The sequence below is a fragment of the Theobroma cacao genome, chromosome 4 (genome assembly GCF_000208745.1).
Source record: "Theobroma cacao cultivar B97-61/B2 chromosome 4, Criollo_cocoa_genome_V2, whole genome shotgun sequence".
NCBI classification, from domain to species: domain Eukaryota; kingdom Viridiplantae; phylum Streptophyta; class Magnoliopsida; order Malvales; family Malvaceae; genus Theobroma; species Theobroma cacao.
In genome coordinates this window covers 20,613,761-20,629,951 of record NC_030853.1, presented here as the reverse complement: position 1 = coordinate 20,629,951, position 16,191 = coordinate 20,613,761, and the positions used below count along the sequence as shown (strand labels likewise).

The following is a 16,191-nucleotide window of genomic DNA, read 5'->3' as shown; positions in this document are numbered from 1 at the left end:
ATTATTAACAGATAACTAATGATTGATTAATTACTATTAATCAAACTATCAATTTTCATTTTTTATACCTATTTGATGTTGACATGATAGTACTAATGTGAAGAATAAAAATGTTATTTGACAATCATATAACATAAACATGCAATATTACCATTCATTATAATATGTTAATATGTCATGTTAGTATCATATGACATAAAATAACAAATTGTGGTTTAATCAATGACAATTTGTCAACCGTTAGACCAATTAATCAAATATAAAAATATAAAAACTTAATTGAATGTAATAAAAAATAAAAATTTATTGTAATTTTTATAAATAATTTAGAAACTTTTTAAACAATATGCCAATACAATTCTTTCCAAGATAGAGATTTTTTTTTTTAATTCTGAGAGTAATGAATGTGCATTTTATGTCTTTAGATGAGAATCATCTATCAAACAAAAGGTTCATGTTGAAATCTTCTAATGATGACAAGTAAGATTTGGTCAAATATTAATGCCATTACATAAGACAAGAATAAATGTCGTTTCAAAAGTCATTATACCATAATAAAGATAATTTAGAGATGCAAACAAAAAATAAAGAGGATTAAAGATTTGGTTTGGTATTAAACAACACATTGCAAAATTAGGAAAGAATAGACATCTTTCTAAACTATAGTTAAGAACATAACTACATTTCCTTTCAGGTTATATCATGTCTTCTCAATTTTTGTTATATTATATATGCAATCAAAACCAAAAAAAAAAAAGTCAGTCAAATAATTGGGACTTAAATGCAATGAGACGTCACAATGTGTTTAATAAGGCTTTGGATGATAAGGTTAAGTAAGTAGTCGTTTTCAATCCAGGTGAAGTTTCTTTAGTATGAAATGACTGTATCAAGTTTATCCTTGGAATTCACTATCCCATAATAAAGAATCACACATTTTATTTGTCTCACTTCATTTTCCATCACAAACTAACCTAACCTAACCCACTGCAAATTAATAAAATAGCTACACAAACTTTTCATTGTATTTTTTTTTGATAGGCACAAACTTTTAATTGTATGATTGACATATGTTTTTTTAAATAATTTTATCAATTTATTAATTATCTTAATTATAATTTAACAGTACATATGATGATCCTAAAAATCAATTATTAGAGTTTAAAAATTTTAACATCAATTCATGAGTGAACATGTTATAATTTTAGTATTTCAAGTAATGATCTCACGAGTTTAATTTGGTGTCTTAAAATTTGCCATATGAATGTGGCGTAATTTCATCAGAATATTTAGATGTTCCTGTACCCAACGAGTGACATTTTAATCTTATATGTTTTGATAAATACATTATTATTAGAGTTAAAATGTTGATTATGAAGAAATCACATCAAGAATTTGTGGTTAATTATGCCGACGAGGTCAAATCAGCTTTGTTTTGATCAAATTGGAGGTTGACATGGTTATGACAGTAGCCCCTGCATTTCCATAACCAGAGATTCGCCGGAGCCTGTGTAAGGACTTTGCAATTATCGAACTATTGCTCAAATGTAAATAAAACATTATTAGTTGGGTAGAAATATTGTATATATTGCATGATTTCTACGATTGTGATTGTGATTGTGTTGCATTTGAGAATTGAAGCTTTAGGAGAAAGAGCATGTTATCAAATCTAAGGGACAACAATTGTATTTTGAAATTTTAATTTTAATTAAATCGAGATGATAAAATTTATAAATTGAGAGATAATTATTTCACTGTATTACTCAACATCACATATATCGAAAATAAAAATAATATTCTTTTTCTTATTTGGATAGAATTTTAGCGTGGTAAAATTTGATTAAGAAAAGGTATATCCTATATTCTCTATAAAAATTTTAAGTGTCAATTTTTTTGTAATCCTACAAATTAGAATGATTGAACAAGAAAAATGATTTCTCATTATAATTTTCTGACAGTTGTGTAGAAGAATTTGAATGTATCTTTTTATCAACTAACATAGAGAATATATGGTTATAAAAGAATATGAGAAGTCATCCTTTCTTTCCTTTTCACTCTTAGTCAAACAAGGTTGATGATATACCCCTTCCAGTCATTTTCTTCTTACGTTTTTAGTAGTAATATAAATTTGCCTCCATCACTCTCGTTCCCCCCTCGTAATTCTCAAAATAAGGGTTAATTAACTATTTATTACTTCACCTTAAATTGAGATATGCTTATTATTTATATATTATATATCATAGATTTCATATCAGTAAGAGATAGATTGGGTATTAGATTTTATAATAAGGACCTTCCTCTATTTATTATGTATGTATTTTGAGTTGAAAATGTGAATCACTAATAAGTGGTATTAAAACTGATCTAACTTTTCACTAACATGGGACTTTTCATGAGAAATATCAAAATTGAGATAGATCTCGACCAGTTTCTCCTTTATGGCTAAAAAGCTAGTCGTTGCACAATTGAGTGGAATTTTATTGAGTGGGTAGAATGTTAAACATCCCAAATGAGGGTTTTCCTCCACCTATCATGCATATTTTTTGGATTGAAAATATGAATCCAATAGAGATGTATAAGTATTAATTACCAAGATTATACATATGCTCATAATTTTATATTTATATAAAGCATAATACTTTAAAAAACTCTTGAACTATTCAAAAAATTTTAAATAAACAATTATTCTTCTCTTTCGATAAATCAAGCCCTTGTACTGTTATTTTAAGTAAAATAAACTCATATGACTAATAGTTGACTAACTATCAATAGTTAAAATACCATTTGTTATTTTATATTTTGTCGATATGTCATAACGAATGGTCATGTCATATAGCATTTTCATTCTCCACATTAATATCACATAAGTATAAAAATGACATGTGGTGTTTGACTAAAGACAATTAATCAACTATTAATTATAAGAGCTTATTTGATTTAAAATAAAAATAAAAATATTTAATTGAATATAACAAAAAAATTATACTTTTATACAATATAAGGCATTGATATGGGATTGATGAACCAAAGATATCCTGGATTAACTATTTAAATTATTTGTTTATACCTGAAAAAGAAAAGAAATCCTTTAATCAAAGGATGTGGACGGCTGAACACTCTCTCAAGCAAGGCATAAAGGCTAACTAATACTTGTATTTATTTACCTACTCATGATTATAATAAAAGAAATTGCAAGGCAGTACCGATTGTATTAATAGAAACCAAGTCCATCTCTTATCTTTTCTTTTATTTTTATTTTTTTGTCTTTTGATAGTTTTTATATGTGAATTAAAGAGTGACTGGTACGTTGCAGACGAGTCTCTTTCTATCCCTTTTTTTCTTTTTCTTTTTCTTTCTACCTCTCACAGTCTCTTGTTCCTTGTTCAATACTTTTTTCTTTTTTATAATCTTCAAGTGATTAAAGGAGAAAGCCCCAAAAAACTTCTTTTTACTTATGTAACAGATGGTTAAAGATATACTCTGTGTTAATTTAATAATTTTTTTTAAAATTATTATTGGGTGTGTGATAAGGTTACCAGAACCCTATAATCCACAAGAACCATAAACGTTGTTAGCTACCTAGCTATTTCAGAAACCATTGCGAGAACCTAAGACAGCCAGAAAGGTTTGTTTAATATGTTCTAAAACGTTGCGAAAAGCTTGCATGTGCTGGAGCTGATTTTTTTTTTTTTTTTTGAAAGGTGAGTTTTTTGTACATATGTGTCGCGGAAAGAAACGTACCACTGACACTTGGAGACAGATAGATTAATTACAACATTTGTAATCATTATTCTTTCGTACTGGAAAAATTTGTAATTTGTGATTGAGACCTGTACTGAATGAAAATAACGAAGGAATGCCGATATATGTTATTCATTCATACTGATTTGAAATTGAATTTCTTTTATTAAAAATAAATAAATTTAAACTAATAACAGAATATATAGATGACCAAACAAGGTCCGTACAAGAAGATAAACTTTCACAGGGATCAATGAAATGCTTATTATTAAACACGAAATATAATCAAACGGAGATTAGCTTGAACATATCAATAAAAGAATTTGAATCCTAATTTCTGGGAGTAAAAAAGTCCCAGTGAAATAGAGTGTGTTCTTATCATTTACATAACAATAATATATATATATATATACTATATATAAATAACTNTTGAAAATTTATTCGTAATAATATATTTTAAAGTATATTAATATATATATATATATATATATATATATATATATATATATGTAGCAGGAATTGATGAAATCATTGATTCAAATGAACAAATAAAGAAACAAGGCAAAGGAAAACAGTGCCGGTAAGGCAGGTGAAGCCGAGATTTATTCCAACCAAACGCACAAGCTCAAAGAATTCTGATATCTCCCCATCTCTTTTCGCCTTGTAATTATAGCCAGCTGCATAATTCCAACCATACTCGCATCTGCAACATCTCTCCAGCTTCTCCTTGATCTTCATCTGCTCTATCCTCTCCCTTAGAACACTCAAATTCGCGTCAACGCGGTTACTTGATCTACCTGCCAGCAGAAAAAACCAAACATAGAAATGGTGTTATAAATGCCATTAATTTAAGATGAAAATTAAGAAAGAAAAGAAAGAGGAACAATGACTATGGGACAGCTGAGTTCCAAGGAGTTAATTACCTCCATCTCTACAGCTTTGGGCTCTGACCTGCAAGGCTTGACGATTACAATGCTTGAAAGATGGTGTAACTATGGCATAAGAAGAAGGCAAAGAAGAAGCCATGTTGCAATATTTTCAACAGGTTAACGCTAAAAAAGTCAGCTGCAGTGATTTCTGGAGGTGGGTTTCTTTAATCCTTTGCCTTTGAAGTTAAGCTTGGCAAGAAAATATTTCTCCTTGCTTGCTCTGATTGCCGGTGCTGCAACAAATATAATTACTTCTGACAAAATTGAGCTCCTTTATATATTGGAAAATACAAGGAATGAATGTGGTTGGAATGGAAAGTATCTGAATAAATACAAGATTAAAATATCCGAGGGTCAGGTGCAGCTTTGATGAAAATTTGACCACTATTTTAATTCAAGTTGATTGAGGGTCAAATCTTAGATTAAAAAAATTGACGGGCATTTTGGAATTACTCATATGGATCAATTGAAGTCAAGTTGTCAGCAATAAGGTTTCGGTTTCCTCTATGAAGATTGGAAAAGTATTTCCTCAAATGGTTTTAATTACCATCTAACAAAGAATTGGTCAGAGCCCTCAACCGCACATGTAGATTACACATGCGGTTTAAGCCAATTATGCCTTCCAAAGGTCAGGCATGTACGAGGAATTTGCCTACCAAAACTCTCATGTACAGCTTTTGTAAGCTAATTATGTCTATAGTATGTAGATTATTATTATTTTTATTTTTGAAAAGTGATATTTTATATTGCATTTCTGGAAAATTACAAAAGCTACTCCTATTTAAAAAATACGCAGAATCTGCACTTGGGGACATAACCGTCCCTACCTTGGCTAGAGAGTGGTTTTAGTACAAGAATGCCCAAACATGGGTTGCATCTAAGATCAAAATAGGTATTTAGGCACCCCAAAATCATCCCACTGCAACCAATATTGCCTAAAAACTCTACAAAATCCACACCTGTAACAATCAAAAACATTGCAGCAGAGTGTAAGTTTCCACCGTCCCAGCTGCTCTTGAGAATCAGCTCTTGCAGGCCATATTTCACTTCTTCACAGTGGCCATAAATCAAACTCAAGTGCTGGTGACATATGCATTACCTCTCCAAAAATTGGGAGCCATTGCTTCAGAAATCGGTTAGAGAGACCCAGCATTACTCAGCAACAAACTTCCCTAAAGTGTAGTTATTTGCAGCCATTAACTACTCACAACTCATCCTAACAATCATCAGTCCATCGGCAGCAGAACTCGGTAATTATCAGAGCATATCAGTAGGCTCATACCAATAATACTCTACCTTGTCTATCCCGTTGGAAATAAACAGCATGTGGACACTTGTTGCAGACTCTGCACCTGCCTGCTTCATCATCCCAACTCATCCAGCCATAACTTCCAAAAGTCAGCCATGCCCCTGCACTCACATGAAAAAGGAATCAACCCACAATAATCCAATGGTGCAGTTCAAAAAAATACCAAAAAATATTATTATTATATATAACTGACGCATGTTCATTTGATAATTATTTTAATTTTAATTAAAGTCTATTTGTTAGGATAGTCTTGAATTGTGATTTAATTAGGATTGTTTAATTCTAATTAAATTAGTATACCTTATAAAATAGTCTTTAAATCTAGTTATATTATAATAACAATTCCTAATTCTATTAGGATAAGATTCCTAATTATATTAGGATAAGGTTATTGTATTTGGTACTATAAAAAAATTCCATGGGTTAAAGAATAATCATCACCTAGATTTAGAGAGAGTGATTTAGGTGTACGTGGGATAAGGGTTATGAGTTTGAGACTGTTCTTGTAATCTCCTGTTTTTTCTCTTAGTGAATTTTTCTCTGTTGTTGTGCCCGTGGACGTAGGTCATTAAAAGACTGAACCACGTAAATTCTTGTGTTCTTGTGGGTGTGCTTGATTTCTTTTTTTCTTTATTCTATTGATTGGGTTAGATCTTGGGCAATTCTTTAGAGATAATTCCGCAATTTCCCAACAAACTGGTATCAGAGCTTCAAGGTCTTGAGTCAATCTGAATCTCGCTATGGCAACTTCGTCGACCAAGTATGAGATTGAAAAGTTTAATGGAAGAAACGATTTCAGCTTGTGGCGTGTTAAGATACGCGCATTGCTAGTGCAAAAAGGACTGTTGAAGGCATTGAAGGGAAAAGAGCATCTTCCCTTGAATTTATCTGATAGTGAGAAAGATGACCTTATGAAAAAAGCATATAGTGCTATTCTCCTAACTTTGTCTGATGAGGTGCTAAGAGAAGTCACGGAGGAAGAATCTGCTGCTGCAGTGTGGTTTAAACTCGAAAGTATTTATATGACCAAGTCCCTGACGAATCGGCTTTATATGAAGCAACGATTGTATACTCTCAAAATGAGTGAAGGTACGTCCGTTAATACCCACATTGATGAATTTAATAGAGTTATACTTGATTTAAAGAATATCGATGTTAAAATTGAGGATGAAGACTTATCCCTAATTCTTTTATGTTCTTTGCCTCCATCGTATGAAAATTTCGTGGATACTATGCTATACGGTCAAGACACTCTCACTTTTGAAGATGTAAGGGCATCTTTAAATTCTAAGGAATTAAAGAAGAAAGTTGATGGTATTCGGAATGAAAATCAAGCAGAAGGTTTGGTTGTAAATAGAGGTAGAGGTAAAGAGAAAGGCTTAGACAAAAAAGGTAAATCTAGAGTAAAAGGGAAAACTTGCTGGAATTGTGGTCAGAAAGGGCATTTTCGTCAAGACTGTACCAAATTCAAAGATGATGAAAAGATCAACAAATCTGATAATACTACAAACGTGGTTGGAGATGACTTTGATACTTTTGAGAAAACTGATAATGTTCTTGCAATTACTAATTGTAACCTGATGGATTCATGGATCTTGGATTCGGCTTGTTGCTTTCATATATGTCCTAGGCGTGATTGGTTTACTACTTATCAATCTGTTAATATGGGCCCTGTACATTAGGGGATGATTTCTCTCTCTCAGTTGTTGAAATTGGCACAATTCGAATCAGGATGGTTGATGGTATGGTAAGAACACTTGAGGTAAAACATGTCCCTGACATGAAAAAGAATTTAATATCCTTGAGTTTGTTAGATAAGAAGGGCTACAAATATAGTGGCCAAGATGGTGTCTTGAATGTATCTAAAGGAGCCTTAACTATCATGAAGGGCAAGTTATCCGGTGACCTTTATTGTCTAGTGGGAAACACGGTCATTGAAACTGTTTCTGTGGTCTCATCTAATGATCCTGAAGATGATGTAACACGTTTATGGAATATGAGATTTGGTCATATGAGCGAGAGAGGGATTAGAAAACTAAGTAAGCATAGTTTGCTGTGTGGTCAAAAGAGTGGAAAGCTAGATTTCTGTGAGCAACATAGAGTGAAATTTAGCACTAAAACTCATCAAACCAGGGGTACAGTAAACTACATCTATTTAGATTTGTGGGATCCTTCTCCGGTGGTATCAAAAGGTGGATCATTATACATGTGGATCTTTATTGATGATTTTTCAAGAAAGGTGTGGACGTATCTTCTAAAGGCTATGAGTGAAGTGTTAACCACCTTTTTGCATTGGAAGGTATTGATCGAGAAGCAGACTAAGAAAAGGATCGAGAGCTTTCGAACAAACAAAGGTTTGAAATTTTGCAAATGTGAGTTTGGTCTATTCTACAAGAATGAGAAAATCGTTAGACATCGCACTGTCGACAAAACACCATATCAAAACGATATTGTAGAATTGATGAAGAAAACACTTTTGGAGAGAGCAAAATACGTGTTCTCAAATGTTGGCCTAACCAAAGTATTTTGGACAGAAGCTATCAACAAGGCTTGTTACTTGGTAAATCGGTCTCCATCAACTGCAATTGAATTTAAGACTCCCAAGGAAGTTTGGTCTGGTAAGCCTGCTGATTATTTTATATTGAGAGTATTTGGTTGTCCTGTTCATGTTCATGTGAGTGATGGTAAACTTGAGTTGAGGGCGACAGAGTGCATATTCCTAGGCTATGCATATGGGGTGAAGGGTTATTGGTTGTGGTGTACTGATTGTAAGTTCCCCAAGTTTATGGTGAGTCGGGATGTTACCTTTGACAAGTCTGCATTACTTTGTGGGATAAAGTCTAGAATTGCAAACACATCAGACCAAGAAGTTGGCAAGCAGGTGGAGCTTGAAATCAATGCTCTTGTGACAGTGCGAGATGATAGTGAAATCCAGAAAGAATTGCAAGAGGTACAAGAATTGGTATCTCAACGAAGCATTACTTGTATTGATGGTGATTTTGATTCTTATGTTTTATTTGTGGAAGTAGAGATTGAAGAGCCTTACTTTTATCATGAGAAAATTATATATGTCGAGTCTTCTAAGAAGATTGAGTCTCTACACTGGGATCAAACATGGGAGCTTGTGAAAACACCTAAAGTTACTATTGAAGTTGGCTTAGTGTGTGAAGGAGGTGCAAACATTAGTCGTAATGTGGTTGGCTTCTCCAAATCAGATTTTGCTGGTGATCTAGATAGTAGAAGATCTCAAACGGGGTATGTGTTCACTCTCTCAGGATCTGCAATCAGTTGGAAAGCAGTTCTTCAATCAACCTTTGCTTTGTCTACAACTGAAGCTGAATATATGGCTGTGACCGAGGCAGTGAAGGAGGCTTTGTGGCTTAAAGGCTTGGTTAGTGATCTTGGTTTTGAACAAACACAAACAGTTGTGTTTTGTGATAGTCAAAGTGCTATACATTTGACTAAAAATCAGATGTTTCATGAGAGAACCAAACACATCCAAGTCAAGTGTAACTTCGTTCGAGAGATTATTTCTAAAGGTGAGATTGTAGTAAAGAAAATAGCTACAGATGAAAATCCGGCAGATATGCTAACTAAGTCAGTTTCTGGGATAAAGTTCAAGCATTGCTTGGACTTGATCGGTGTTCGTAGTGCTTGAGGCCCATTGGGGCAGTGGCGGTGTCGACAGAGATTGGTTCGTAAGGTGGAGCTTGGTGAATTCAAGCCTAAGGTGGAGATTTGTTAGGATAGTCTTGAATTGTGATTTAATTAGGATTGTTTAATTCTAATTAAATTAGTATACCTTATAAAATAGTCTTTAAATCTAGTTATATTAGAATAACAATTCCTAATTCTATTAGGATAAGATTCCTAATTATATTATGATAAGGTCATTGTATTTGGTACTATAAAAGGACCCCATGGGTTAAAGAATAATCATCACCTAGATTTAGAGAGAGTGATTTAGGTGTACGTGGGATAAGGGTTATGAGTTTGAGACTGTTCTTGTAATCTCCTGTTTTTTCTCTTAGTGAATTTTTCTCTGTTGTTGTGCCCGTAGACGTAGGTCATCAAAAGACTGAACCACGTAAATTCTTGTGTTCTTGTGGGTGTGCTTGATTTCTTTCTTTCTTTATTCTATTGATTGGGTTAGATCTTGGGCAATTCTTTAGAGATAATTTCGCAATTTCCCAACACTAATTAATTAGCTAGTGTCTACAATTTGAGTCAGGCCGGGTTCCAACTAGGCCTAATCGAACCATATTTGCGAAACTCTTGTTTCAAAAGAAGACACAAAAAATGTAGGTGTTGAGAAAGGCAGGTGTTGGGTTGCGATTCTGATATGAGGACAGCTGTGCGTTGTGATGTGGTAAAATAGTGATATACTAGAACTGTGATACCTTAAGTTATTATATGTCGTTATCTTTCTATGAGTTGCCTTATGATGTTTTCTTGGTGGTCTTAGCTACTGGCTTTGACAAGCATTGAGTCTCTATATGTGGGTCTGGGTAGGCCTTGCATGCAAGGGATAGGGAAGGTCTTGGGTGAGTATATAACACCCTTCTTCTTCTGTATCATTTCTACCCATTAACAGAGAAATCTATCTTTCAAAGAAGAAAAAAGATAGTAGAGAAGAGATGCTACATGATAAGAGATTGGTGCAAATGGATACGAGAAAATAAGGTTAGAGAGTAGCTTTGAATAGAATGAATATTAGTCTCTCAAAAAAAATTTATTTCTAATTAATGAAAAGGATTCTTTTGTGTTAGCAGAGAATGATCTCTTAACTTTTAATAAAACTAATTACATTTATAAACTTGTTTTGGTTAAATAAATACATAATATAATGATAATTCGTAATTCGATAATTAGGTAATATTTGTATAATTGTAATATAAAATACATGTATTAAGTTAAATGTTTTGACGAAAAAAATAAAAATATCTTGATGAATTAATTTTTAATTAATTAATAAATTATTAATTTATGGATTAAATAATATCTCAGTTGATTAATAAATTTCATAATTTCAATGATATTAATTTATAGAGGTTTTCTAGTATAGAGTAAAGTTTTAATTTAGGAGCTGACCCAATGTATTTCACATGTGTACACATGTAGACATTCCATATGTGATAATAAATCTCCATATTCCTAATTTTCATGTTAAAAGAGCTTGCATAACTTTTGAGCTTGAAAACCCAACCATTTGATGTGAGGAGATTCCATTAATCTTTGCTGTTTAGGGGTGATTAGCTGTCTAATTGAATCAATCTTTTCTAATGAGATCTTATTCTTGATTTAGGTTCATTTAAAAGGATAGGTCTTTTATTTATAAAACAAATTTAGATTCGGAAATACGATTACATGTGAGGAAGGTAATAGCACTCTACAATTTTCATTCAAAAAATGGTACCAACTAATCATGTATTCTCTTATTTTTAATCTTGATCAATAAGCTTTAGTTTCATATTTAATTTTATGTTCCTCAATTATTTTTTTCCAATATGGATCGATCTCTTATCTTCTGGGATTGATCCTGTGGCTCCCCTGCTGGCTTTTGGCTGTTGTTGGTGCTGTTTGATGCTGTTGCTTTGATACATTCCCTTCATAACGTAGTTGTAATACTAAATATTTGAGCAAACTTAATAGTATGATTTAAGTTGAAAATTGTTTCAACATATAGCTTAGTAAAAAGTCTCGCTTGGACTTACAGCTTCACTTCTTATTCTTGCGTATACAATACATGGCATCGAACTTGCTTATTTCTATAACTAAGAGTAAAAGATAAAAGGTAGCTAGAATTTGTTTAGCACAGTTTACTCGCTAGGCAAAGGATGGTAAGGAATGGGAATTAAGAAGAGATCATTCTTTCTTCTTACAGTTATGCCAAAACATTCAGTCATGTCCAAGTCTTCACAATTGCTTCCGTTTGGGAGCTTCCAATCAAAATGGTATAGCAATTGTGCAAGGGGAAGCTCAATGTTGGGGAGTGCAAATGATATGCCTGGACATATCCTCCTTCCAGCACCAAATGGAATATATTCGAAATGTGTTCCCCTAAAATCAATAGGACTGTCCAAGAACCTCTCTGGGTTAAATTTTTCAGCATCTTTCCAATACCTAGAATCTCTTCCTATGGCCCATGCATTAACTATGACTTTACTCTTTGCAAGTATATCATATCCACTAATTACACAATTTTCATCACACTCTCTTGGTACTAGAAGAGGTGCAGCAGGATGTAACCTCAAAGTTTCTTTAACTATTGATCTCAAGAATTTCAATTCATGAATACCAGCTTCATCCACGTTACCTTTTCTATCAAAAACCTGTCTCACCTCGGCTTGTGCTTGTTTCATCACCCTTGGATTTCTTAACATTTCTGACATTGCCCACTCCATTGTTGTTGATGACGTCTCACTCCCAGCCCCCAGAATGTCCTGCAAGATGATACATTATCATTAGCTTTTTTTGATGTTTATTTTATCACGAATTTTGTATAAACATATTGCAATTTTCTGATAGAAACTTAATTTGAGTTCACGTAGACAGATTGTCAACTTCACTTCATTGTGCATACAATTTTTGATAAGCCAAAAGTATTTCATTAAAGATGGGTTACTTGAACTTCGTAACCCTTCAAAAGTTTACATGTCACCTCACAAGCCTGTACAGATCACCCTGATCACCTTGGACCCTGCACTATTAACCTATATTCTTCCTTCACAAAAACAAACGCCATAACCCTATTCAAGCCCATATACAGCCGCACCCATCAGCTCAGAGCCATTCCAAAAACATGTTAAGCTCATTGTGCGTATAATTGAAAAGATGATTTGACTTCAATCCATATAGGCAATTGTTCTGAGTGGTGCATCACCATTAATTTATAGACTATAAAAGATAATTCAACAAAAATAAATAAACATTTCAAGTGATCAAGTTTGTTCTTAGATAGCTTTTCAAAAAACAAAAAAGGGTTGTTCTTAGATAGCTTATGGCTACTAAAGAAGTTAGGATAAAAGTTGATCTGTATAAATACATGAGAGAAAATGATACTAACCAAGATAATTGCTTTTATTTTGTCATTCGTCAGAGGAATTTCAAGATCAGAACTCTGTTGAAGTTTAAGAAGAACATCAAGAAGATCGTCCTCTTCTTGTTGATTGCCCGTTTCTGATGTCCTGTTTGTTTTCTCTTTGTGCTCGTTAACTATGTCTTCAAGTATCCGATCAGAAGCCCGTTGCAGCTTCTCAAGTTTAAGCCTCACTCCACTGATCAGTTTAAGCAGCTTATTAGAAGGATACAGATCAGCTAAGCAGAAACCACCTGAGAGCTTTATGGCTTCGGTCATAATCCTTATGAATTCTTCTTGGCCTTTGCTTTTCTTGCCAAAGGCTGCCCTTGATGTTATCCCATATGTCATTGAGAAAATTTTCTCACTGAGATTAACTGGGGATCCTTCAATCAAAGATATGGTTTTGATGAGAGCAGAAACTTCTTCTTCCCTGATGAATCGAAATGACTGAACGCGACTTGGACTCAAAAGCTCCATCGTGCTGATTTTCCTCAACTGTCTCCAATAGTTTCCATAGGGTGAAAACACAATGTTTGTAGAATCATATGACATTATCTTAGAAGCAAGAAGATAAGGCCTTTGAGCAAAGATGGTTGCGTGGTCTTTCAAAACCTCTTTTGCAATAGCCGGAGAAGATATTACAATGGTGGGAACTTCACCAAGTTGTAGATGCATCAAAGGCCCATGTTTCTTGGCTAAATCTCTGAGGGTGTGATGGGGCAGAGAGCCAATGAGCTGATGCATGTTACCTATGAGAGGAAGTTTTCGTGGTCCTGGAGGAAGCCTTGCTTCGGGGTTTTTGGCTTTCGATCCTTTCAGAACTTTTACTACAATGAACACAAAAAGAAAGGTGAGGAGTAGGGTGGTGAAGGAGGGAAATTGAAGCTCCATGATGCTCAAGGAAAACAGAAGAAATGCCACTGCCTTGGAAAGAAAGACAAAGATATAAGTCTCTCTCTCTCTGAATTGTAATTACTTGTTAGAGATCCGTCATTACGGGTCTTCGAATATTCCGATTGATGAAGGCGGAATTATATGTGCAAATCAAGACTTTTTCTTAAGAGGTGAATATTTTTTTAGTAAGCAAACAAAAATCTTTTCCAATTAAAATAAAGAAATAGGTTTGAAACCCTAACAATTACAGCAGTGCTATGACATTATTGCATTTCCGATTTGACTCGGTTTCTAGCAGAAAGGGCAAGGCTCTTGATAAAGACAAAAAAGCCACCTTGAAATGAAACTCTTAGAGAACAGACGTCGAACTAAGAATTATTTGTTCAATGTACACCCACATTCTTGAATTTTTTGTTTAAATTATGTAATTTTATCGTTGATTGTCAAGGAAAAACTTTAGACTTATTATTACAAGAGAATTGAAGTAAAGAAATAAATAATTACTACTTAGAAGGTTTTGAGAATAAAGGATGATTGACGGATTGTACCAAGATTGTTTTTTTGACTTTCTTGAATTTGTTGTAAGATCATCATGGGTGGCTTTAGGAGGAATTCTTCCCAGTTTTTGTTCTATGTGGGTTGCATCGTTGGTGCACACATTAGGTTGTTGAAGATAATTTCGAGTGATAGTCAATTTTTGTAATTGTATTTAATTCTCAAAACCTTTACCGTGTCTTCTTTATGTCATGAAAAATATTTTATTCGAGACTTGATGCTGGCATAAAGACAAAAAACTGATAAAATCAAAAAGATTTGTACTGGGAATCGCTTAAAAAATATCGCATGTCTGGATACAAATTCAAATCGTGTGCTGGCCTTTTAAGTGTCCCAAACTCCGTGAAATCAGGTCAAAATAAAAGCTTTAGAAAAATTACGCAGCTTAATATACATGCGTGAGCTTTTCAAAACGTTCCAGAACGAGCAGCACCAACGCTCCAACCAAACCCTGAGCATGGTCTAATTGAACATCTGAACAAAATCAGACTGGCTTGACACTTTTGACTCTCACATGCACTATTACCCCTTTATGTCGAATTTAATTTCAATGTCTAACAATTGCGTTCGCAATCAATGAAACCATGTGGGCTGCTTTGTTTTTTCATTTAATGAAATTAAATGTGCTAGGGGCGGCGGGGGAGGGGGCGGGAGTTTAGTTCTGGTAATTCGTGTTAAATATAAATATAATATATTTAATATTTATATCTTAAATTTAAAATACATATACATATATATTTAATACACGTATAACACGATACGACACGATTAACACGTTTTACACGTTTATTAAACGTGTCAATATACGACACGACACGATTAATAATATGTTTAACACGATTAACACATTTAACACGATTAAATAAAAATATTTATAATTAAATATAATTTTATTATTTAAATTTAAAATCTATAATTATAAAAATAATTATAACAAAAAATAATAATAATAACATCAAATATATTAAAATTTAATATAAACAACATATATAAAATTTATTATCATATATAAGGTTAAAATACACATCAAATAATTATTAAAAATTATTTATATAAGGTTAAAATAGTCTTTAATTATTAATGTTTAATAAGTTAATAAACATGTCATATATACACGTTTAAACACGTATACATGTTTAAACGAGATAACACGATTAAGTAAACGTGTTTTAAACGTATTTGTCATGTCTGACATTTTAAGACACGAAAATTTTCATAAGTAAATGCCTTTTTCCATTCTTACACTTGACGTCCGACTCTTTTCTTGGAACACTTTAATCTCGATGAAAGTGTTACTTAATTGGTATCTGAACTGAAAAAAAAAATTGTACAATTAGTATAATATATATATATATATATGTGCGTGTGTGTGGATATCATTTTGTATTTATAGCTATATGGTGGACATGATGTTTCGTTTTTAAGTATTCATTTAATTTGTTTATTATAGCACTTACTCTCAGTAGAATTATGTAATTATCTAAATATTTAGATATTTTAGTAAATTTTTCCTAAATTTGTTATAAATGGAGTTTAATATATGCTTATTTTCAATATAACTTTTCATGTACAAGCATTATATCGACTTCAATTTCATGGAAACAACAAAGATTTCAAATATGACCAAACTTGCAGCGTACAAGTTGGACAAGAACGTTTGTGACGTAGACTACGTAGCATTTCAA

General features: G+C 32.8%; 2 protein-coding genes across 2 annotated transcripts; both read right to left on the bottom strand.

Moving 5' to 3' along the window:
• On the bottom strand, positions 4,230 to 4,934 carry LOC108661707. The gene is made up of 2 exons (XM_018119350.1): positions 4,662 to 4,934; positions 4,230 to 4,535 (listed from the first exon to the last, which is right to left on the bottom strand). Exons 1-2 carry the CDS (start codon positions 4,762 to 4,764, stop codon positions 4,267 to 4,269), a joined length of 372 nt encoding a protein of 123 aa, XP_017974839.1. The 5' UTR covers positions 4,765 to 4,934; the 3' UTR covers positions 4,230 to 4,266.
• Positions 11,611 to 14,132, bottom strand: LOC18601954 (cytochrome P450 71D9). Its single transcript, XM_007033062.2, has 2 exons — positions 13,043 to 14,132; positions 11,611 to 12,419 (listed from the first exon to the last, which is right to left on the bottom strand). The coding sequence occupies exons 1-2, from the start codon at positions 13,946 to 13,948 to the stop codon at positions 11,796 to 11,798; spliced, it is 1,530 nt and encodes a 509-aa protein (XP_007033124.2). The 5' UTR covers positions 13,949 to 14,132; the 3' UTR covers positions 11,611 to 11,795.